Source organism: Echiichthys vipera, assembly GCF_963691815.1.
Source record: "Echiichthys vipera genome assembly, chromosome: 18".
NCBI classification, from domain to species: domain Eukaryota; kingdom Metazoa; phylum Chordata; class Actinopteri; order Perciformes; family Trachinidae; genus Echiichthys; species Echiichthys vipera.
The window spans coordinates 1,859,718-1,882,477 of NC_139843.1; the positions used below are offsets into that span (position 1 = coordinate 1,859,718).

At 45.1% G+C, this 22,760-nt stretch overlaps 2 protein-coding genes across 2 annotated transcripts; both read right to left on the bottom strand.

Annotated features, from left to right (window-relative positions):
* Positions 1 to 594: 594 nt before the first annotated feature.
* Positions 595 to 11,007, bottom strand: LOC310961370 (stonustoxin subunit beta-like; the record flags this gene model as incomplete). The annotated part of the gene is made up of 4 exons (XM_083933403.1): positions 595 to 1,148; positions 1,241 to 2,704; positions 3,012 to 3,111; positions 10,972 to 11,007. 4 exons carry the CDS (start codon positions 11,005 to 11,007, stop codon positions 595 to 597), a joined length of 2,154 nt encoding a protein of 717 aa, XP_083789529.1.
* LOC310961028 (neoverrucotoxin subunit beta-like) lies at positions 10,423 to 17,347 on the bottom strand. Its single transcript, XM_083932941.1, has 4 exons — positions 17,257 to 17,347; positions 16,875 to 17,010; positions 13,537 to 15,000; positions 10,423 to 13,441 (listed from the first exon to the last, which is right to left on the bottom strand). The coding sequence occupies exons 2-4, from the start codon at positions 16,999 to 17,001 to the stop codon at positions 12,894 to 12,896; spliced, it is 2,139 nt and encodes a 712-aa protein (XP_083789067.1). The 5' UTR covers positions 17,002 to 17,010; positions 17,257 to 17,347; the 3' UTR covers positions 10,423 to 12,893.
* Between the last annotated feature and the right edge of the window lie 5,413 nt (positions 17,348 to 22,760).

Consider the following 22,760-nt stretch of genomic DNA (forward strand, 5'->3'; position numbering starts at 1 on the left):
CGTAAAGGAAGCTAACCCGTGGTTAGGGTACGGACTAGCCCTTAAAACACATCAGCAGAGCTTCTCTAAGTAAAACTAAATGACTTACGTAACTTGTTTTCTGAAGATAACTCTTAACTCTTAAATTAAGCCATAGGCACTTAAGCTACCTTGTGTCCCAGCGTAACTATGACGATAAATCCAACAAGTTAACCTTGATTTCCCTTTTAGATGAGCTATTGCTTTATATTTCAACATGCAGTGTTGATATAGGAATTGTGTATCAGTATAAGCATTATATATATTTAAGTATCAGGAATAAGAGTAGAAACTAAAACTATAAAGCAAATATATCTAATGTACCAATCAATGAAAGTTTTAACTTAATGTAAACACAAACCTGTTGGCTGTGCATCGTATCGACATGGACTGATTAAGAGAAACTTGCAAATGTAATTCCTCTATTACATCAATCATCCTGGTCCTTAAGAGTTTTGAATGCAGTTTTTTCAATTTGTGAAGCATGCTAAGCTTAAATGGGGTGTCAAGTTGTGCTTTAAACCAATATCCCCATTAACGGACCAAGAATCCTAAAGGTCTCCATCATCTGCCCTATTAAAACGGACGCAGGTATGCAGAGTTGGATGTATACCAAGCCCAGAGGCCTGGATAAACAGGCTCTGTGAACTTGTTGCGAAAGGTGTAGATGTGACTCAGCGTGTTAGAGGTCACCCTGTAGAAGGACAGAATGCCAGCAGGCCAGTCCAGATACACCCCGACTGTTTTGTAGCCAGCAGCAGGAACAGGACCCTGCCACACCTTTCCATTATGCCATGCACTGATATAAGGACTCTCAGAGGATAAATGTTTGCCAAAAGCCCACGATCTGGTGTTTTCCCCAAACTCATACTTTGAATCGTCTGCTTTTCTATTAATTCCCTTGTACGCCACAGCAACGTAAATGGATTCCTTAGCGGTATCACTCCACTCTACCTCCCAGTAATGGCGTCCAGATAACCCTTCTTTGCACAACACCTGAGTGTGCTCATCGAACCTCTCTGGGTGATGAGGATATTTCTGCGCTGCTCCAACTGTTGCCTTCTTGAATCCCTCGGACAGAATAAGGAACTTGTTTGCACTGTTTGGGTCCAGGGTGAGATCACAGGCATCTAATTGAGAGGCCAAAATAACAAATATTATAAGATATGCAGATGACAAACAGTTATTCATACAGTGAATTTTGACTCAAACAATGACTTACACCACATCATAGCTGTTCTGTCTGTGATGGTTTCCACAGGAGGGAGTTCAGGCTGTGCAAAATCTTCACTGACTAGGATGCCTTCCTTGTAATGGTAGATGGTTGCTCCTTCGTATTTCTCATTTGCAATGGCTGCTATGAGGAAACACAAGCGCGTGTTGTGTTTTTGTCCTTTGGCAAGTTCATAAAACACTTTGGCTCTTTTCCTCATTTGGATTAAAACCCCATCTGAGACGTACCACGGGTCTTCCATGGTACATCCTGATGTAGGTGAGTTCAAGTATTTGGTCATCACATCAAGGCAGGGGTCAGCAGTGTCCAGGGAGGTGAACACAAAGCACAGAGCGTGGTCTAAACCTGAAGCAAGAACCTCTCTGTCCAGCTCTGACCGATTCGGCACGATCTTTACCCCCTCTGTGGTATCTACACAGGGCCTGATGACATTAATTTCCCTCTCTTTACGGTCCAGCCACTTGCTAAGTTTGTCATGACTGAACGGTGACTTGTCTCTGTCTTCGAACAGTTGTTTTAATGAGCTCTCGTCTGCTTTACCTTCGCGGATGGAAGGAAGGTTTTTTGCTATGGTCTGCTTGAGGTTAGTTTCATAGTAACCACACAATTTTTGGAAAGTGCCCAAATGTTCTTGAATCTGACGGAAATTTTTCCCAACCTTATCAGCCAGACAGTCGTTGCATCTCATTCTCATTTCCCTTAAATCCTCTAGAGAATCCTGCATCTCCCTCACCTGTCCAACGCTGATCTCAGCCACGAGCTCAGCAGCTTTCGGATCCAAACTCTTCAGTGGCATCAGCCAGACCTTCACTGCAACAGCCTTTTCTTCATTTTCCCCCAGTAGCTTTGGAAGCTCTACATAAGCCTGAACTGCTTCTTTAAATGTTGCAGGGTTGCTATCAAGAATGAAGTCTCCATAGAATTTGCAGGAGAACTTCTCAGTGAGGGCTTTTTCCTTTTCACTCAGTGCGATGCCGATACTACCCCCAAACTCAAAGGAGGGGATCTTATTTATCACAGCCTCCATGCTGCCCTGGATGGTCTGAACATTGCTGGCTTCTAACTTCTCACTGTCAAACACAAAGAAAGCATTGGCCCCATAAAGGATCCCTGTGACTACATGTGTCGCAAAGCCCTGGCTGATGACATCTGTCTGTTGCGAGTCAATATTTACGAGGTCGATCACCGACAACTGCTTGAACATGGTGGTAGCTTTGTACTGAAATGTCACCCTGCTCTGGTTCTTGAATTTCTTCTGATCATTCAGATACTTGGCAGATCCTCCAACTTCAAACAGTCCGCACATCAAACTGGCCTGCAGAGAAGCCTCAATATCCAGCAGAGAGGACTTTTCCTCCAGAGAATCAGATGAAGTAATTTTGGATTTACTGTAGGGCTGGGGGCTTTCAACTGTGTTATCTTGCAGAGTTTGAGCGTCCCATAAAGTCACACCTGTACAAATTGAAACACATCAGTTATCTGAAAAAGCAGCTCATACATCATTTTGTTTGTATAAAGTTACAGAAAACGAACCGTAGTCATTTAGATTTCTGCATTTTGCAGCTTCTTATACTGCCAGCAGCCCCTCAAACAGCCACTATATTCATTGCTAAATTTGATATTTGACATGAGTATAGTGACATTTTATAATATACATGAATAGGTTAGGTTAAAATAGTGTTACAACTTTATAAAAGCATCTCAACGCTCCTTTAAGCCCAGCTGTCACAGGCAGATACATTTGTCAGTCAAGACTCACCTGGGATCAGCCCGTCGTTACGAGCATCATAGAGCATCCCTAGGGTGAAAGGTCGACCCAGGGCAGCAACGTTCATGTGGTCTGAGGCCATTTCTTCAACCTGTTGTAAAAAGTGAATTCTTTAGGGCCCCGACTGATACGGGATTATTGAGACTGATACTGATATGGCGGCTGATATGGGATTTTTGAACTGGCATTAAAATAGACATTTTCTAAGTCAGGGAGAGTTTTATACACTGGGAAGCAAATCAAACAGAAAGGACGCTAAAAGTAAAAGACTGATATACAGTCTACTGTTCTTAGAAATGCAGTAAACCCCTGTAGACAAGTCTGACACTGATCCAGTAAAGAGTCGCTGTGGCTGCAGGTTTTCATTCCAACCAAGCAAGAACACACCTGACTGGACTTATTCAATCACCTGAACTGTCTTCACACGGTTGATTTGTTGGACCAGGTGTGTTTTTGATTGGTTGGAATGAAAACCTGCAGCCACAGCGACTCCTTACGGGATCAGTTTGACACCCATAGAACAGACGCTACAGTGGAGGCTGGGGTTACATTCTGCATCCATTAGATGGAGCTGCGCTAAAGGGAACGTCAACAAAACAGTCAGGGGAGGTCGTCTTGTTGCTTCCTCCACTTCAGCACCATTGATTGGTTCATGTTCAACTCTCTGGCTGCTGCTCTATTCCCGTGTTCTGCTGCGTGACTAATGGCCTTGAGTGTAAACTCTGCGTCGTAAGCGTGTCTCTTAACAGGAGCCATTTTGGGCTCTTTACACAAACACACACATGGAAATGAAACGGCGCGCTTCACACAGTCGTATATCTCAACATGAACCGCGCGTTACTTCTTCTACGGGGGGAAATAGAGTCGGCGGCTGCTCACCGTAGTTGGAGACCTGTTGTGGCTCAATATTGGTCCATATATAAGACGCACCGTTGTTTGACCAGGTGTGTTTTTGATTGGTTGCAGCCACAGTTGCCCTTTACTGGATCACTTTGACACCCATGCTCTAAGTGGATTGTGCAAATATGACTCTGCAAAGGCACTCGAAGGCTTACTGCATTATATGTTCTGTAAAAACTAATAATTTCATTGCATATATGCCAACACCGATATGTCTGTGCCGACCTGTATATCAGTCTGGCTCTACTCAAAAGCACCAGTGTTAGAGTTTATAACACTGGGCGTCAACAATACTCCTTGACACAGTAAGAACAGAGATAAGAGAGAGAGACAGATACAGCATATCCCAGTTGATAAGTCAGTAAAAGTCTTAATATAAAATAAGCACATATTGTGTTATTACCCTCTATCTGTGTCTACCCAGTTCGTCCTCACCTGGTGAAGTTTGTGCAGATCAGCTGAGAAGTGCGAGAGTCTTCTTGAGTTCTTACTGGAGCTTCCAGTGTGATGGTCTGTGATGCTCCAATATTACTTATATCCTGTGAATAACCCGTGACTCCTCCTTCCTCTTACGAGGCTCCTGCATAGCTGGAACCCGTCTGCGTGTTAATTTGGTAATTTGGTTTATTTTTAATTGCCTAACAGAGGCTTACTTACACACACTGCTGAATTTACCATGCAAAGAGTTTGCATGTCTAGCCAGTAATGAGCCTGGCCCTATTCATATCCCCCTGGTTATTCAAGATTGCAGGCAATGATTAAATACATGACTTATTTATTATTATTTTTATGAGTTAAAATGCATTACAGAAAGACAAAGAATAAAAACAGTGCGGACGTTAAAAGTGCAAAGATTTAGCAGAAAGCTGAGGTGAACATAGAAGTGTTCAGTGTGGTTTTCAAAGTCGGTGAAAGGAGGTTTATTGCAGCTGTTTGTTGCATAACGACTGAAAGATGCTTTACCTTGATTTGAGTTATTAATATGTTTTCTTTTCTCCCAACTATGTTACAGGTAAGCGTCGCAGGAGCTCGGCTGGGAGCTTCACTGAGAGCTGAGGTTCATTTTAATGTTAGTTTCCCTTTAGCTTCCCCATCACAGACATACAACATACAGACCCCGCCTCACGCCCGATGTCAGCTGGGATCGGCTCCAGCACCCCCCGCGACCCCGACCCCGGGATAAGCGGTTGAAGATGAATGAATGAATGAATAATTAAAAAAGTGCTGACGTTAAAAGTGCAGAGATTTAGCAGAAATCTAAGGTGAACATAAAGTTTTTAAAAGTGGTCAGAGTCGGTGAAAGTCTCACATCTTCAGGAGGTTTATTGCAGCTGTTTGTTGCATAACGACTGAAAGATGTTTACCTTGATTTGAGTTATTAATATGTTTTCTTATCTTCATAACTATGTTACAAGTTAGCGTCACAGGAGCTCGGCTGGGAGCTTCACTGAGAGCCGAGGTTCATGTTAATGTTAGCTGCCCTTTAGCTTCCCCCATCACAGACATACAACATACAGACCCCGCCTCACGCCCAATGTCAGCTGGGATCGGCTCCAGCACCCCCCGCGACCCCGACCCCGGGATAAGCGGTTGAAGATGAATGAATGAATGAATAATAAAAACAGTGCGGACGTTAAAAGTGCAAAGATTGAGCAGAAAGCTGAGGTGAACATCAAAGTTTTAAAAGTGCTCAGAGTCGGTGAAAGGAGGTTTATTGCAGCTGTTTGTTGCATAATGACTGAAAGATGCTTTACCTTGATTTGAGTTATTAATATGTTTTCTTTTCTCCTAACTAAGTTGCAGGTAAGCGTCGCAGGAGCTCGACTGGGAGCTTCACTGAGAGCTGAGGTTCATTTTAATGTTAGCTGCCCTTTAGCTTCCCCATCATCTTAAACTTAATACACACTGACTTCTGATAACAGACATACAGTGGACCTGCATTGTGAGAAAACTTTGATAGAACATTTAATGATTTTACTAAGGTGTGAAAAAACAAATGTTGTTGGTTTTGAAATGTCATAATTATGAGGTGTGAAAGCGTTTGAGGGTGAGTTAGTGTGGGAAAGCACGCTTTTGTTTCATGATGGTGTGACACGGATAATCTTTAAGCAAATCATCTGTATTTGTAAATCCAACGTCTTTAACCCTGTCTATGTTTAACGAGACCCTTTCAAACATGAACCTCTTTATTTAAAGTTATCTAGTGAATCTTGGATCTGAGACGGTGCTGAGAGACTGAGGCTCCTAAGAAATAACAAGAAACAAAGAACAAATTAAATGGTTTTACTATGGGGTGAAAAAGAGAGGATTCGGAGGTGGATGTGCTTGTGACTTTTGTGGGAAAGCAAACTTTGACACATGACACTGATCATCTTCCACTCGAGAATATCCTTATGAACCCTGGGCGCCTCCCACACACACACACACACACACATTCACAACGATCCCTCTGAAGAGACGCCATGTGAGCAGCAGCTTTATGAACATTTCACATGCAAACCAAATATATTAGTGAAAGAAGCTAAAGGGTTATTTCTGATAAGCACAGCCATGAAAGAAGTACATGCATAAAGTTAATCTATTCAATTTCACTCTATATTCACGATATTGATCATGTTCATGAGTGAGGGGACTATGGAGCGTGAGTTTGGCCGGAGAGTCGGAGCAGCGGGGGCGGTGCTGCAGTCGCTCTACCGCACCGTTGTGATGAACAGAGAGCTGAGGAAGACAAAGCTCTGGATCTACCGCTCAGTCCTGGTTCCTACCCTCACCTGTGGTCATGAAAGCTGGGTCAGGACCCAAAGAACCAGGTCCAGGTCAGGACCCAAAGAACCAGGTCCAGGTCCAGGTCCAAGCGTGTGAAATGTGTTTCCTCAGGAGGGGGTCTGGAGTCTCCCTTAGAGAGAGGGGGAGAAGTTCAGCATCCGTGAGGAACTCGGAGTAGAGCCGCTGCTCCTTTGCGTTGAAAGGAGCCAGTTGAGGTGGTTCAGGATCATCTGGTAAGGATGAACCCTGGGCGCCTCCCTAGGGAGGTGTTCCAGGCACGTCCAGCTGGGAGGAGGCCTCGGGGAAGACCTAGGACCAGGTGGAGAGATTAGATCGCCACACTGGCCTGGGAACGCCTCAGGATCCCCCAGTTAGAGCTGGTTAATGTGGCCCGGGAAAGGGAAGTTTGGGGTCCCTGCTGGAGCTGCTGCCCCTGCGACCCGATCCAGGATCAGAGGCTGAAGATGAGATGAGATGAGAATCTCATGGTTGAAATGATCACTTTCCTAGAGGCTTAAAGTCATAATAATCAGACATTGAGTACTTTTGTCCTTTTTGCCCGTTTTTCGACTTCCAGGAAATAACATTGTCACGCACTGTGAGGCTGACATTGACGAGAGCTCTCCTGCATATACTTTTGTACACGACCAAGTTAACTGACAGTTCATTGCACAAGTTCACTCCAACAACTGCTGCCTCTGGAGAGACCGGAGAGACCTGATCCAGCTCGCCTTTGGTCCATGAACAAGAGTCAGAGAGACTCAGGGCGCACTCACACTGTCCATCCGTACCGCGCCCAAAGTACACATAGTAAAGTCTGGTTCCTTTGACAAGTGTGAGTGCAACCGTACCGCGTCTAGGCACGTGTATCAATAGCCAGTAACAATGAGTAGTACTGATTCGTAGCAATTATGCAACATGTACACAAAAGAAGACTAAATTACCAATTTATTATTTCATATATATTTCTACATAACCAATCTCTATTCTAGCAATATCTATTAGACCTGCTTGTTACTACAATATAAACGTGCATGTCCGCATGTATGAATTTGACTGGAGTCATTACTGGCCGGACCAAACATGCAAAGCTTTGTAGGCAAAAGTAAGCAAAGTTTCTCACACTTGCCTCGTGCATGACAGATGATACAAATTAAGCATTATGAAAAAATGCTAAGAGGCAGAAATGATTTCTGAGAGAGGGAAACATTAGGTCTGCAGGAGGCGTGTCAGGGGATCACACGGACGGAGTACAGCAGACACTGAAAGTCAGCAAGACTTAAAGACTCCCGCACAACTGAGCTGGTCTACACACGGCCTTCACCAGGTGAAAGATAAGATGGTGGTGCTTTGTGATGTTAAGCCTATGTATAAAGAGTTGGACCCATGTCGTCTTAAAGGTCGTGTTAAAAGAACGTAACTGCTGTTAGGGATGCTGTACGATGCTTGACGAGAGAAACTAATCCAGGGAACATTTCTAAGTAAATGATTTAAGAATGGAATGAATCATTCATTCATCTTCAGCCTCTTGTCCCTGTCGGGGTCGCGGGGGCTGGAGCCGATCCCAGCTGACATCGGGTGTGAGGCGGGGTCCACCCTGGACAGGACGCCAGTCTATCACAGGACACATAGAGACGAACAGAGACAGACAACCATTCACACCTACGGGTGATTTAGAGTCATCAATGAACCCAACACCTGCACGTCTTTGGACTGTGGGAGGAAACCGGAGAACCCGGAGAAAACCCACGCAGACACGGGGATAACATGCAAACTCCACACAGAAGGGCCCCAGCCGGGATTCAAACCAGGAACCCTCTCGCTTTGAGGCGACAGTGCTAACCACCACACCATCATGCATAATGTTAAGACCGGCAGAGCATCTCATTTCTGAAGGACACAACTCTGCCAATTTTGTGCTTCGGAGAGTTGCATATTTTGAAAGAATGGTCAACATCTGAGGTCGTGCGTGAGGCTTGCTAGTTAACAGGAGCGACTGTGCCTCAGTGGCAGAGTGGTTCGTCCTCCATTCGAGAGATCGGCCACATGTCCAAGTGTCCTTGGGCAAGACACTGAACCGTGAATTGCTCCTTGTGCTGCACATGGGTGTGTAAATGTGGTGTGAATGGTGAGATTAGATGGTCTGTAGATGTCCACTGCATCAGTGTGAATGTGACCAACACTGTGAAAGCACCTTGAGTCGTCAGAAGACTAGAAAGGCTCTTTATAAGTACAAGTCCATTACCAAGTCCATAACCTCAATGTAGTATTGCATTTAAATGTTGTCAAGCAGCTCCACCAACGTTAAACACACCAGCTGGCAGGGATGGTTCAAGCTTCCTGTGAGCCCTACACTAAATCTTAATTTATTTTATTTGGTTACAAACTAAAATACACACTTTTCCCTGATCTCAATCAGCGGCCTTTACATTAAAAAGCCATTTGACAGCTTAGCAGATATGACCTTCATCTGTGTTCTAATGATACGGTCACGGCACACACACACCTTGTGATTGGCTGTGAGGCTGGGGGGGTGGGCTTACCTAGTTCCATCCGGCCTGGGTAATTAAGGGCGTGATCACACTGTCCTCCCGGACCGAGACCCGGACTTTAGGGTACTTGTCCCCCCTCCCTCTCCCCCCGCGCCCCAGCCCCATTTGTACTCACACTACCTGGGCCTCGGAGAATGCTTCTTGCTGCCTATACGTCATCACGCCGTAACACGTCACACGCATTGATGACGTCATGGCGATACGTGGCTTTGTTTCCAGATCTTTCCGTAGACCTCGGAGTTTTTGTGCGTCTTGTCGACTGTTTTTGAATCTTTTCATCGACCAAATCTGCAGTAAACACTCCACCTCCGCATCACACCAACGTGAACCTTTCACCGCCATTGTTTGAAATGTCCGTGCATGGTCCCTCCTTCTTTTTACATGTCGGAACAGGCGGACATAACGCTACTGCCGTAGGGCTCGTGCTCGCACACGTGTGCACGCTCGTGCTCGTACATGTGCGCACGCTCGTGCTCGTACATGTGCAAACGGCTCCGCTAAAGCCCACCTCTTTCAAGCGTGCCGTGGACGGTCCGCTGGCCGCAGCTGAGCGCGGAGCGGGTGCGCTCACACTGCTTAAAGGTACTAGGCTTTAGCTGAAAAACCGGTTTTGACCGCGGCCAAAAGGACAGTGTGAGCACGCTATCAGAGGGCGTTCGAGGACAGGTGTGGAGGGGAGTCACGGAGAAGAGTGACCCTCAGTACGTTGAGGAGAGATCATGACCGCGCTCCCTTTCTTTTGTGCGATTACATTTGTTTAAGTTTTGTCCATGTGCTACGTGTTAAAAATGAACTGTCGAATGGAGTCTGAACATAACTGAGTGTCAGGAGCGAGCTGACCAAGTGACGGGCGTTGAAGGAGGTTGACGTAGAAGCAGGTGAGCCCACACACACTTCACCCCCTGGCAGCCGAATCGTTCCCCTTTGAAACGTGTGAACGGGCAGCCAAGCCTCTGTAGCCCTAGGCGCGAGTGTACGCCTGTTTGGTTATAGTAAAATACCCGGGGTTGTGTTGGCCGTGTCATAATACTGTGAGGAAGGAAGGTAATATAATATCCTCTCAGGATTTATGTCCTATCATTGTAGTGTTGTTGAAAGGATGCTTATAAATGATGAAGATCAAAATATTTAGTAGGACAACTACAGGAAATAAAGTAGCACGCAGTAGCACGCAGTGGTAAAGTCAAGTCTGCTCTTTATTGAATATTGTGCTCAAGAACAGGGTCAACACATCCAACAGGTGTCGCAGGAATCAGACGTTACTTCAGCAATGTTCACAACAAAATGGTGTTAACTGTGCCTCAACTTTGTTTTCTTGTTTTTATCAAGCTGTGGATTATATTTCAGCATCTAGTGTTGACATAGCAACTGCGTAATGATTTAAGCAATTAGGTTTTTTTTAGGTATCAAGAACGAGAAAAGAACATTGCAATTAAAAACATATCTGATGTAAAATGCCCTGAAAACTGCTCAAAAGCACAAACTAGTTAGAGAAGAAGGCCGAGCATCGAATCAACATGAACGGGTACAAAGAGAATTACATTAAATCAGGTCTTTAAACATCAACGTTTGCAACAAAATGGCGTCAACAGTGACTTTCTCATTTGAACAGTATAAAAAAAACAACCACACACCAAAGTATTATAGAAAGAAAATACACAAAGAACAGAAGAAATACTTTATAAAATGTATAAAATCAAGCAAGAGGCACCTTAGCTCCCTTATGTCCTCACCCAGGGGTCTGCAGCCTTTACTATCCAAAGAGCCATGTTGCCCCGTCTTCCAGCAGATGAAATATGTCCGGAGCCGCAAAACACATTTGATATCACAGCTTTTAAAGGTTTATATAAAGTTACTGTTCCCTGTCCTAAAATTGTGGGTTGTTCGCTAATTTCCCAGCACATATCTCAGCACAGGGGGCCTGCCAGTTTGGGAGTTTTGTCTGATCTGGCCGCGGGGGGTGCTTTCCCGTGGACAGACCCGGCCCGGGCGACTAGAGGGCTCTGCACTTTGGTGCGGAGGCTCCTGTCTGCCCGGGTTGGGGGGGTCTCTGTGGTGGTGGTCTCTGTGGCGGTGCTCCCTGTGACCTTGGACTGGGATCTCTCCCGGTGTGGTTGGCCCCCCAAAGGGAGCTTCCTCTAGACTCCTCTGTACCTCAGGTCTTTGCGGCCCGGCCATGTCTCTGTAGTGACAGCTAGTGTTTGTGTAGGTGTGAGTGTGTGTGTCTGTGTGTCTGCGTGGCGGTGTGTCTGTATCTGAATGTGTGTATGAACGTATACATATGTGTGTGTGTCTCTTTTTCTGTACATCTCTGTGAGGCACTTTGCAATACTTTTCTGTATGAAAAGCGCCATAGAAATAAAGGTTGATTTGATTTGATTTGATGATATCAAGCACACAGGTGAGCCATTATCATGTGAACGCAACTTAATACGTCCATGAAACACGAGTTTCCTTCGCTAATGTTTTGGGGGGTTTATCCAGCATCAGTGCGGGTCACCAACTCAACATCAGCCCAGGGAAAGACGCTGGGCCGCACACCAAGGACGCACCAAGGACGCATATTTCCACGTAATATTTTTTCAATATCACCTTGAACTCCAAGATAAAATGTTTTCCCTCGTCCACTGCGCATAAAAACATGTTATTTACACATTGTTTATATAATTTTTTGGCAAAGCTACAGGGAGCCGCTGAAGAGGGGCTGCAGAGCCGCGTGCAGCCCAAGAGCCCGCGGTTGCGGACCCCTGTCCTGACCTAACCAGACCTAATCAAGACGATATATCCAACAAAAGAAGCTTTTTTTAACATGATCTATGAATTAATATTTCAACATACTAGCGCGCATTTATAGAAACTGTGTATCCTAAGCCTTGTATCTATAGGTATGTATCAATGCTTTGACCATTGCCATGGTAATGAGCATCTATATTGGTATTTACATGCTTCAGGTTTTTGCTTTTTAAGTGATTACATGTGTTTTATTCTTTATTCTTTACTATGCATCAATTAGTGGACTCGCTTGGTCCCAAAGCTGAAGCAGCCATTTTTGTGTGTCTGTGTGTGTGCGTGTGTTTGTTTTGTGGTTCCTTTTAATGTAATTGTTCTGCTGTATTTAGTTAAATCAACAAGCAAACCCTCCCACCCAGGACGCTGCGGTTGGTTTCATGTTCATGTCTTGTGCATAACTGTAATGATGTTACAAATGCAATTATTTTAAACCCACCCATGATCTTTTCCAAAACCCTAACCAGGAGGTTACGGCCCTCTTTACATAACCACATAGACTTGTTTGAATTCACGATGTAAACATGTTCGCTGGGTTTGAAACAGCGACCAGGACCGTCGTGCATTATATGTGTAAAGCTGCACAGGACCGTGACGAGTGACGCCAAAGGATCGTGACAGAACATGTGCGATGATTTGGGATGGGAACGAGTCGATGTAGCTGTGCGATGCTTCTGGGTAAAAGTCAAAAAACATTGTTATTCAGCGCTCATTTATAGTCACTTTACAATATATAATCAATCATCTTGGTGGCTTTGAATTTGTGAAGCATGTTCAAGCTTAAATGGAGTTGTAGATTGTCCATTAAACTTTATATATAGACCCATATCCCCATCAACAGACCAAGCATCAGTCATCTCTCCCCTTACTAAAATGGAAGCAGATATGCGTAGTTTTTTTTATTGTCAGCCCAAATGCCCGGATAAACAGGCTCGGTGAATTTGGTGTGAAAGGTGTACATGTGAGTCAGGGTGTTAGAGGAGACTCTGTACAGGGACAGAGTGCCAGCAGGCCAGTCCAGGTACAACCCAACCTTGTTGCATCCAGAGGGGAAACCTATTTCCCACACATTACCGTTATGATATGCGTTAAGAACCCTGACAAAAGTCCCTAAGTATTTGCCGAAGGCCCACGATCTGGTATTTTTTCCAAATTCGCTGTCTGGACCTTTTCCTTTTCTTTGATAGTCCCCATATACAACACTAAGATACACAGATTCTGGAAAACCGTCACTCCACTCTACCTCCCAGTAATGGCGTCCAGATAACGCCTCCTTGCACAACACCTGCGGGTGATCAAACCTCTCTCTGCGATCAGGATATGACTGCCACTCGCCGACTGTTGCCTTCTTGTTCCCCTCGGACAGAATTAGGTAGCTGTTTGCAGTGTTTGGGTCCAGGTTGAGATCACAGGCATCTAACGGAGAGACCAAAACCAAATGTGTTATAAATCAAGCACAGTTCGTGTTACCGGATATTTTTGGACTCAAAGGAGCATTGAAAATTACTCACAAGCCATCATAGCTTTTCTGTCTGTGATGGTTTCCACAGGAGGGAGTTCAGGCTTTGAGTAGTCTTCAGTGACCAGAATGCCGTTCTTGTAATGGTAGATGGTGGCGCCGGTGTATTTCTCATTTTCAACGGCTGCTATGAGGAAGCAGAATCTGCTGTTGTTCTGTTGTGCTTTGGCAAAACCATGGAATTCTTGGGCCTTTTCTCTCATTTTGATCAAAACCTCATTTGAGTAGTGCCACGGATCTTTCAGGACACACCCCGAGTTAGATGTTTCCAAGTAGTTTTCCATCTCATCAAGGCAGGGGTCAGCAGTGTCCAGGGAGGTGAAGACAAAGCACAGAGCGTCCTCCACACCTGGGGAAAGGACCTCTTTGTCCAGCTGCGAGCGACTTGTGACGATCTTTGTTCCCTCCATGATATCTAAGCAGGACCTGATTACGTTTACTTGTCTCTCTTTACTATCCAGCCACTTGCTGAGTTTGTCATGACTGAATGGTGACTGGTCTCTGTCTTCAAAGAGTTGTTTTAATGAGCTCTCATCTTCTTTACCTTCACGGATGGAGGGAAGTTTCTTCGCCATGTCCTGCTTGATGTTGGTCACATGGTAACCACACAACTTTTTGAGGGAGCTCAACTCTTTTCGAATTTGTGGGAGTTTCTCTGCCACTTTCTCTTCCAGACAATCGTTGCATCTCATTTCCATTTCCTTTAAATCTTCTAGAGCAGTCTGCATCTTCCTCACTAATCCAATGCTGATCTCATTCATCAGCTCCGCGGCTTCGGGATCAAAGTTCCTCAGCGGCATCAGCCAGACTTTCATTGGAACAACTTTCTCTTTATTTTCTCCCAGTAGCGTTGGGAGTTTAACATACGTCTGAACTGCGTCTTTAAATGTCGCAGGGTTGCTATCAAGAATGAAGTCTCCATAGAATTTGCAGGAGAACTTATTGGTGAGGGCTTTTTCTTCATCAGTCATCTTAAGGTCAACTGACCCCTCAATGTTTAATGACGGGATCTTCTTTATCACGGCTTCCATGTGGCCCTGGACGTTCTGAACTTTGCTGGCTTCTAACTTCTCACTGTCAAACACGAAGAAAGCATCTGCCCCGTAGAGGATCCCTGTGACTACATGTGTCGCCAAGCCCTTCTTGATAACATCTATCTGTTGGGTCTTTGCGGTTTTAAGGTCATTCACTGCCAACTGCTTGAACATGGTGGTGGTTTTGTACTGACAGGTCACTCTGCTCTGATTCTTGTATTTCTTCTGATCATTCAGATACTTGGCAGATCCTCCGACTTCAATCAGTCCACTCAGGAAACTGGCTTTGAGAGAAGCTTCAACATTCAGCAGAGAGGACTTGGATTCAATGGTATCAGACGCAGATATGTTAAATTTACTGTAGGGCTGAGAGCTCTTGATTGTGTTCTCTTGTACAGTTTTTGCATCCCACAATGTCAAACCTATGGAAATGGGAAAACATCAATTATCTAAAAAAGCAAACGATAAATCATTGTTGATATAAAGACAGAAACTCTCATGGTCGTTCATGTTATAGGTTCTTATCCTGCCTTAGCCTTTTCTGAATTCGTTAATGGAAAGGAACTAAATTAATAATAATAGAATTACAGGATAGAGGGCATGGGTAACGTTATACAACAGGACCGGATCTACGGACAGCCATTGTCGGCACATGCCAGCTGTATCCTTGCCACTAGGGGGCCCAGGAAAAACTGCCTCCTTGAACTCAACTCCAGTGCATTTGGTGATCTACTTTCATGGACTACCAGTCAACATGGACTTACTGGTAAAGCACAGACTTACAAAACCGTCCTTTAAATAATAAACGCTGGGCTTGCTAAAGTTGTTGGTCCTTCGTTTGACGTGTCTGGACCCTAATCATGCTACTGAAGCGGTTGGTGCTATTTTGAGCAACATTAGTTGTTAAAAAAATGCTTCTTTGGAGGCTTTCAGCGCACTGCCACAAGCTAATCAGTGTTAGCCTGTTGGGGCTGTTAGCATCTTTACAGGGATTCTCTATTCATGGTTGATCAGCGAACAAAACTGTCTCCGTGGCTCATTTGATTTATTTCCATGCCGAAAAATACCATGGGGTCCATTATCGCCGGACTTAAACTTTTGTACGGTTTATACTGTTTATATGTATCTGTTGTAATCAGGGCACCCTTAAAAAGAGTTTTCTCTTAATGGTCGTCACTGTTTTAAAGGAATCAAGAAGAGAAAGGGGAAGTAGCAAGAGTGCATCAACCATCAACAATGACAAAGTAACACTGCAGTAATGTCACTGATTTCTTCAGTACCAAAAGTAACTACGCTCAAAAATGTGTGATTTCACAAGAAAACCAACCCCCATTCAGAGAAGGGGTTTCATAGAGCAGCGCCCTCCCACTGTGCCTCCGTCCCGTGCCCCGTGCTTTAGGGTCCTTGTCCCCCCCTCCAGGCCCGTTTGTACTCACACTACCTGGGCCTCGGAGAATGCTTCTTGCTGCCTATACGTCATCACGCCGTAACACGTCACACGCATTGATGACGTCATGGCGATGCGTGGCTTTGTTTCCAGATCTTTCCGTAGACCTCAAGTTTTTGTGCGTCTTGTCGACTGTTTTTGAATCTTTTCATCGACCAAATCTGCAGTAAACACTCCACCTCCGCATCACACCAACGTGAACCTTTCACCGCCATTGTTTGAAATGTCCGCGCATGGTCCCTCCTTCTATTTTCTACGTCCCAACAGGCGCACAGGAAATGACCTCAGAACCGCCGTAAGCCTCGTGCTCGTACACGTGCGCACGCTCGTGCTCGTACACGTGCAAACGTGCTTTACAAAAGCCCACCTCTCCCAGACGGGCCGTGGACGGCAAGCGTGCCGCTCCTAGACGTGGTACGGTTGCACTCACACTGGTCAAACGAACTAGTCTTTAGCCGTGGAACGTGCTTGGGCACAGTACGGATGGACAGTGTGAGTGCGCCCTAAAGCATTTTTGTTACTGTACTGAACATACTTTGTTTGCTCTCAGATATTGCCATGTTTACTTTTGCAAATAATTTTATTGAATTTTAAATGAAGAACCACGTTTAAAAGCTTTAGCTCATTGTGATCTCCAAGTTATTTAGTTCTCTCTATACTGAATATCAGCCACCATTACATCCTGCATCCCTACAATCATTGGCCAATAAAGTCACAACTACATTATAGAGTTATCAAGTTATAAATGTTGCATACGTTCGGTTAAATCGTCTCACTTCTTTATAAGTTATATTAACAATGCTGTGACAGTTGGCAGATATATTGGGATGATTCTCAGTCAGGACTTACCTGGGATCAGTTCATCACTCCGAGCATCATAGAGCATGCCTATGGTGAAAGGTCGACCCAGGGCCGCGATGGTCATGAGGTCCGAGGCCGACTCTACAAACTGCTGAACGATCATGTCTGAGGCCATTTCTCCAACCTGTTGAAAAAATAAAATGCCAACACAGCCGTCAATGCTTAAGTTACCCTCTGGAGTTGACAGGTTTACACACTGGAAGTCAACTCGTGTCTAGACACACACAAAAAATGACAAAATGAGACAAAGCCATGAAGTCTACTGTTCTTAGAAATGCAGTAAATCCCTGTAGACAAGTTTGACACTGAAAAAATTCTAAATATTATAAAATGCATCTGTTTCTGTCACCCTCTGTCTTTGTCTCCTCACCTGGTGACGTTCTGTAGATCCGCTGAGATGTCTGAGAGGCTTCTCGACCTTCAAGTGGAGCTTCCAGAGTGATGGTCTGCGATGCTGCGATATTATTTATACGCTGTCAGACACCTCATTCCTCCCACGAAACACCTCAAAATCACCGGTAACAAGCCCAGGCCTGATGAATGTGGCCAGATTACAAAAACTGTGAAGAATGTGTGGTGGCAAGAACAGCCATTGTGCAATAGCAGGGTTTAATATGCAAATTTCCATCACATCAAACAACCAAGTCATGTCAGAGCTACATCTGAGACCCAGCTCAACCCTGATAAGGGCGTTCATTTGAGTTGAATGGATGTGAATTAACCCATGTATGGTCTTCACTTTTGGGACCCTTTAGTAAAGAGTGAGAGCAAACAACTTTGTCTGTTTAGATTAGAATAATGTGGCATTATCTGTTTGTGTTGGTGTGTCGGTCCGTGTGTGTGTGTGTGTGTGCGTCCATGTACATGCAGGTCAAACTGACCCAAAGAAAATATCTCATCTCATCTTCAGCCTCTTATCCGGGGTCGGGTTACAAGTCAGCAGCTTTAGCAGGGGACCCCAAACTTCCCTTTCCCGGGCCTCATTAACCAGCTCTAACTGGGGGATCCTGAGGCGTTCCCAGGCCAGTGTGGAGATCTAATCTCTCCACCTGGTCCTGGGTCTTCCCCGAGGCCTCCTCCCAGCTGGACGTGCCTGGAACACCTCCCTAGGGAGGCGCCCAGGGTTCATCCAGACCAGATGATCCTGAACCACCTCAACTGGCTCCTTTCAACACAAAGGAGCAGCGGCTCTACTCCGAGTTCCTCACGGATGCCGAACTTCTCCCCCTCTCTCTAAGGGAGACTCCAGACCCCCTCCTGAGGAAACACATTTGGGCCAAAGAAAATATGTAGGATGTAAATGTGTGGGGTATTGTATCATGTTTGCTAAATGATCAACATGGAGAAAACGAGATGTGTAAATGTAAGCTGTGTATACTGAGCAGTGGCGGCTGCTGGTCTTTCGAGGAGGGGAAGCTCATTTTTCGGGCCTACATCATAAATGTGTTTATTTATATGTAAATTCTACCCTTCAGAAAATGATCTGTGACCTTGGCGTACCAACTAGGCATCTTTTCCAGGGACTTGACAAGTGTCACACTGAGTCGCCAGCAAGGGGGCAGCACCTTGATGGTATATGTCTATCAGTCTAATCAGTTCTTTAAGTCCAAGTGGAGATTTGTACAAGATGTAAAGAAAATCCCTGCAGGGATTCCTGAGATATTGCTTTCACAAGAATGGGGCGGACAAGAGTAGACAGTGACCTTTGACCTTCGAACATGCAATCAGATTTGTCAGCGAGTCCAAGTGAACGTTTGTGCCAAATTTTAAGAATCCCTCAAGAAATGATTTTGAACAGAATTGAACTGATGTGAGGGTGCAGTGACCTTTGACCTCTAAAGAATAATGCTTCTGACCACAGCTGTTAATAATATAGATAATGCAAATCAGCCACCACTTACCAACGGCTCACTCTTTACGATCAGAGGCGCCACGTGATCCATTATCCCCTCATTCATCATTGTTTACCTGTGCATCGTCAGTGCACAAATGACTGACAGTAGGGTTTTGGCGTTTCTTTTGTCACTTCTTGTAATTAAGTTTAAAACATGAAAGGATGAAATTCATCATCCTTACTTCCCCAACAAACACAAACTCTGTGGGAGCTGTGTAGATAATGTTCCAGTGGTATTTTACTGTTCATTCATTCATTCATCTTCAGCTTCTTGTCCCTGTCGGGGTCACGGGGGGCTGGAGCCGACCCCAGCTGACATCGGGCGTGAGGCGGGGTCCACCCTGGACAGGACGCCAGTCTATCACAGGACACATAGAGACGAACAGAGACAGACAACCATTCACACCTACGGGTGATTTAGAGTCATCAATGAACCGAACACCTGCACGTCTTTGGACTGTGGGAGGAAACCGGAGAACCCGGAGAAAACCCACGCAGACACGGGGACAACATGCAAACTCCACACAGACGTTAACAATTTCAAGATAGATATCAACAAAATGACTTGGTTAGAATTTTTAAGAAACGTTGTGTTTTGGCCCAGTACTTCAGGGACTGGAACACCGGTCCTCCAGGTAAAAGTCCTGTGTTTTAGGACCAGAACAGAACCCATTTTGGTGCCCTTACGCTGAGGTGTGCATGTGCATGTGCATGTGCATTGGCATGTGCATTGGCATGGGCATGGGTATGTACATGTGCATGGGCAAGTGCATGGGCATGGGCATGTGCATTGGCATGTGCATGGGCATGGGTATGTACATGTGCATGGGCATGTGCATGTGCATGGGCATGTGCATGTGCATGGGCATGGGCATTGGCATGGGCATGTGCATGTGCATGGGCATGTGCATGGGTATGGGCATGGGCGGTTGTTGCTGCAGTAAAACAATGTTTGTTTTCATTAAAAATATCGTTCATGTCTCTTTTAGACAAAATTCGTCCACAAAAACAAAAAGTGTTAAGCATGAATATCTGCATATGTTCATGTCTGTGACGTGAGCTTCCTTCACTATATTCACATTGAAACTGCAGTGAAAAGTGCTGATAACTCAATTTAACACCATTCATTGTTGCTTTTTTGCCATCAACCGCATAAATGTCACCATTTCAATACAGTGGCAGTGTTTGTTCACCGATGTGACCGACTGGGAAATAAAATAGGACAAAGCAGACGGTTCAGATAAAGTCTGAAACTTGAAACAAAGTAGGAAAAGCATCTGTGAAACAGTCGTACACAATGAGGAATGACTGAAAAATGAATAGATCAAATGTATGAACCGACACAGAACGGAAATGATGCACATGATGCAACATTTAAAGCTGAGGATGTGTGATTTTCTACTTCACATTCATGGGAAAATAAATCAACCTTAATGAAATCCAGTGTTCACTTCTCACGAACCTGAGAAAGGTGTGAGGTGTCCGACACACCTCCTGGGAACGAGTCCTTGATCATTTTCCAAGCGTACCTGCTGAAACACATTTTTACACCATAATCTTCCGCCTCTTTCTCATCACTCGTGAAATCTAATTACACGGTGAAGGTTAGTGAACAACTGCAGTCATGGCAAAGAGAAACAAAGCAAAGCAGGATGCCAACAGTGGTCTCATACTTGGTATACAGACCAAACTACCCACCCTAAGATGTTTACTAGTGCTAAGATGGACTGTGCATGGCCACAACAAGAGCCCAGCAGCTTCATATCATGCTGTGATAGTTTCTGTAATAGGTAAAATATGTTATGCAAAGCTTCTCTTGATACTTATCTATAAAGGTTTGACTCTTAAATGATCTTAAAGGAGGCCTGTGAATGTTCTCATGTGTCCAGGTCGTCGTTCTCCTCAAAGCAGTTTCAGTCCAAAGCAACTGGACTTGGTTATTTGTCCAGGAAGACGTTTCACCTCTCATCCAAGAGGCTTCATCAGTTCATGTACGCATCTGACCAGGACCAGGACCAGGACCAGGACCAGGACCAGGCTGGGACTGGTCCAGGACCAGGACCAGGACCAGGCTGGGACTGGACTAGGACAAGGACCAGGCTGGGACTGGACCAGGACCAGGACCAGGACCATGCTGGGACTGGACCAGGACCAGGACCAGGCTGGGACTGGACCAACTAGCTGGTGTGAGATCCAGGTATTTAACCTCTCACAAGGCCGATGATGTCCCTGAGAAGTTTGTGCTCCAAGTGTGACTCCATCACTTGCTCCAACAATGGTCGTAAAGACTCAATAGAGCAGTAACGAAGTCGAAACCGACTTCCCACCAACGACTGCCACTCTAACGACGCTCGTTGGCACTTGGAGCACAAAGGGTTCCAGTGACATCATCGGCCTGTGAGAGGTTAAATACCTGGATCTCACACCAGATAGTTGGACCAGTCCCAGCCTGGTCCTGGTCCTGGTCCTGGCCCAGCCTGGTCCTGGTCCTGGTCCAGTCTCAGCCTGGTCCTGGTCCTGGTCCTGGTCCTGGCCCTGGTCCTGGCCCTGGTCCTGGTCAGATGCGTACATGAACTGATGAAGCCTCTTGGATGAGAGGTGAAACGTCTTCCTGACAAATAACAGAGGATATGTTAAAGGAGGTTTTGTGATTTATTTCCAAAAAGATGGTTTCATCACTTTAACATCTGACAAACACGACTTATCAGATGTGTGCAGATGATGATGATCAATGTCTCAGTGTTTCTGAACTGTTAACTTTTACAATTACGAGACAGATATGAAAATCATTTGGCGCTATTTTCTGATGTCAAGCAATAAAACTTTGTGGTGAAATCCACAGCTTTCACTCCTTGAAGGGTTTGAAGTTACTGCCAGATTCAGTCTTCCCACAGAAGTGAAGACTATCCTACGAGCAGACTTGATTAGGATCCAGTGTTTCACGGCCTGAGTACCTGGAACAGATCCGGCCCAGTTCCTAAACGATGATCAATTATCTTCCAACACACTCACCACACTCTCAGCCTGGAGGGAGGACAGTAATTATGTGCATTGCACAAGAGCGTTCTTATCGTGGGAAACACACAGCGTGGTGTCAGCACAAACATTAAAAAAAACGTGCTAGTTGAATTGCACAGCAGTAATATGGTCTTTCCCAGGTTAGGGGAATAATCTGATATTGAAGTTCCCCAGGTACACATGAAAGGGGGAAATCAGGAGAGTAACTCGACCTCCGGTATAGCTGATGGCGCTTCGCCAACATGCAACTGGTCAGAATACGGCTCATTCTTCCAGTTCACCTTTGTCAAAAATCACAGCAACTTTGAAAGCAGGTGGGGGGAAAAGGCCACTTTTTGGACAGAATTACAACATTATTGAGTCTTATTGGTAGGAATGTTACTTGCCCTGGGAAAATCACTCGTGTTATGATTATTTTCACATTGTTTCGGCGCCATTGCTTCATGATCTATTCTATTTGAGGGTCAAAAGCAACGGCCACAGAGAAGGGAGGGGCATTATAACCCATGCAGCATGCACACGTACGCATAACCCGATCCTACTCTGAGAACGCTGTTTACATGCACAAACTGTGAGGGTACTGTAGGAGTGGGAGTGTTCACCCAGGTATGAAAACTCAGATTATACCTGGGGTACGGTGAGAAACCAGAGTATTCTGGGTTTTTAAACTTCATGTAAACTCACTGACCTAGTGACAGGTAACAGTGACAGGCCTCCTGTTCCCTCCGTCTTACTTGCTCCATATCTGGTGATCGCTCAAAGGTGTGACGTTGCTGTTCGATTAAGTCTTCCCATAGATGTGGTGAAGACATTCCCACTAGTAATTGATACTTGATTATGCTCCAGTGTTTTATTGCCTGAGTACCTGGAACATATCTAGCTCCTGTAGCACTAGACCACACTTTGAGCCTACAGGGAGGACAGTAAATGTGTATTGCACCAGAGATTTTTTATCATGGGAG

What these genes read in the sequence shown, in the direction of transcription:
- LOC310961028 (XM_083932941.1), bottom strand. Translation starts at nt 17,001, where the DNA reads ATGGCCTCAGACATGATCGTTCAGCAGTTTGTAGAGTCGGCCTCGGAC. An exon ending in GAGTGATGAACTGATCCCAG is followed by an intron (nt 15,001 to 16,874) that starts GTAAGTCCTGAC and finishes CCATTTCCATAG; the next exon opens with GTTTGACATTGTGGGATGCA. An exon ending in CAGAAAAGCTATGATGGCTT is followed by an intron (nt 13,442 to 13,536) that starts GTGAGTAATTTT and finishes TCTCTCCGTTAG; the next exon opens with ATGCCTGTGATCTCAACCTG.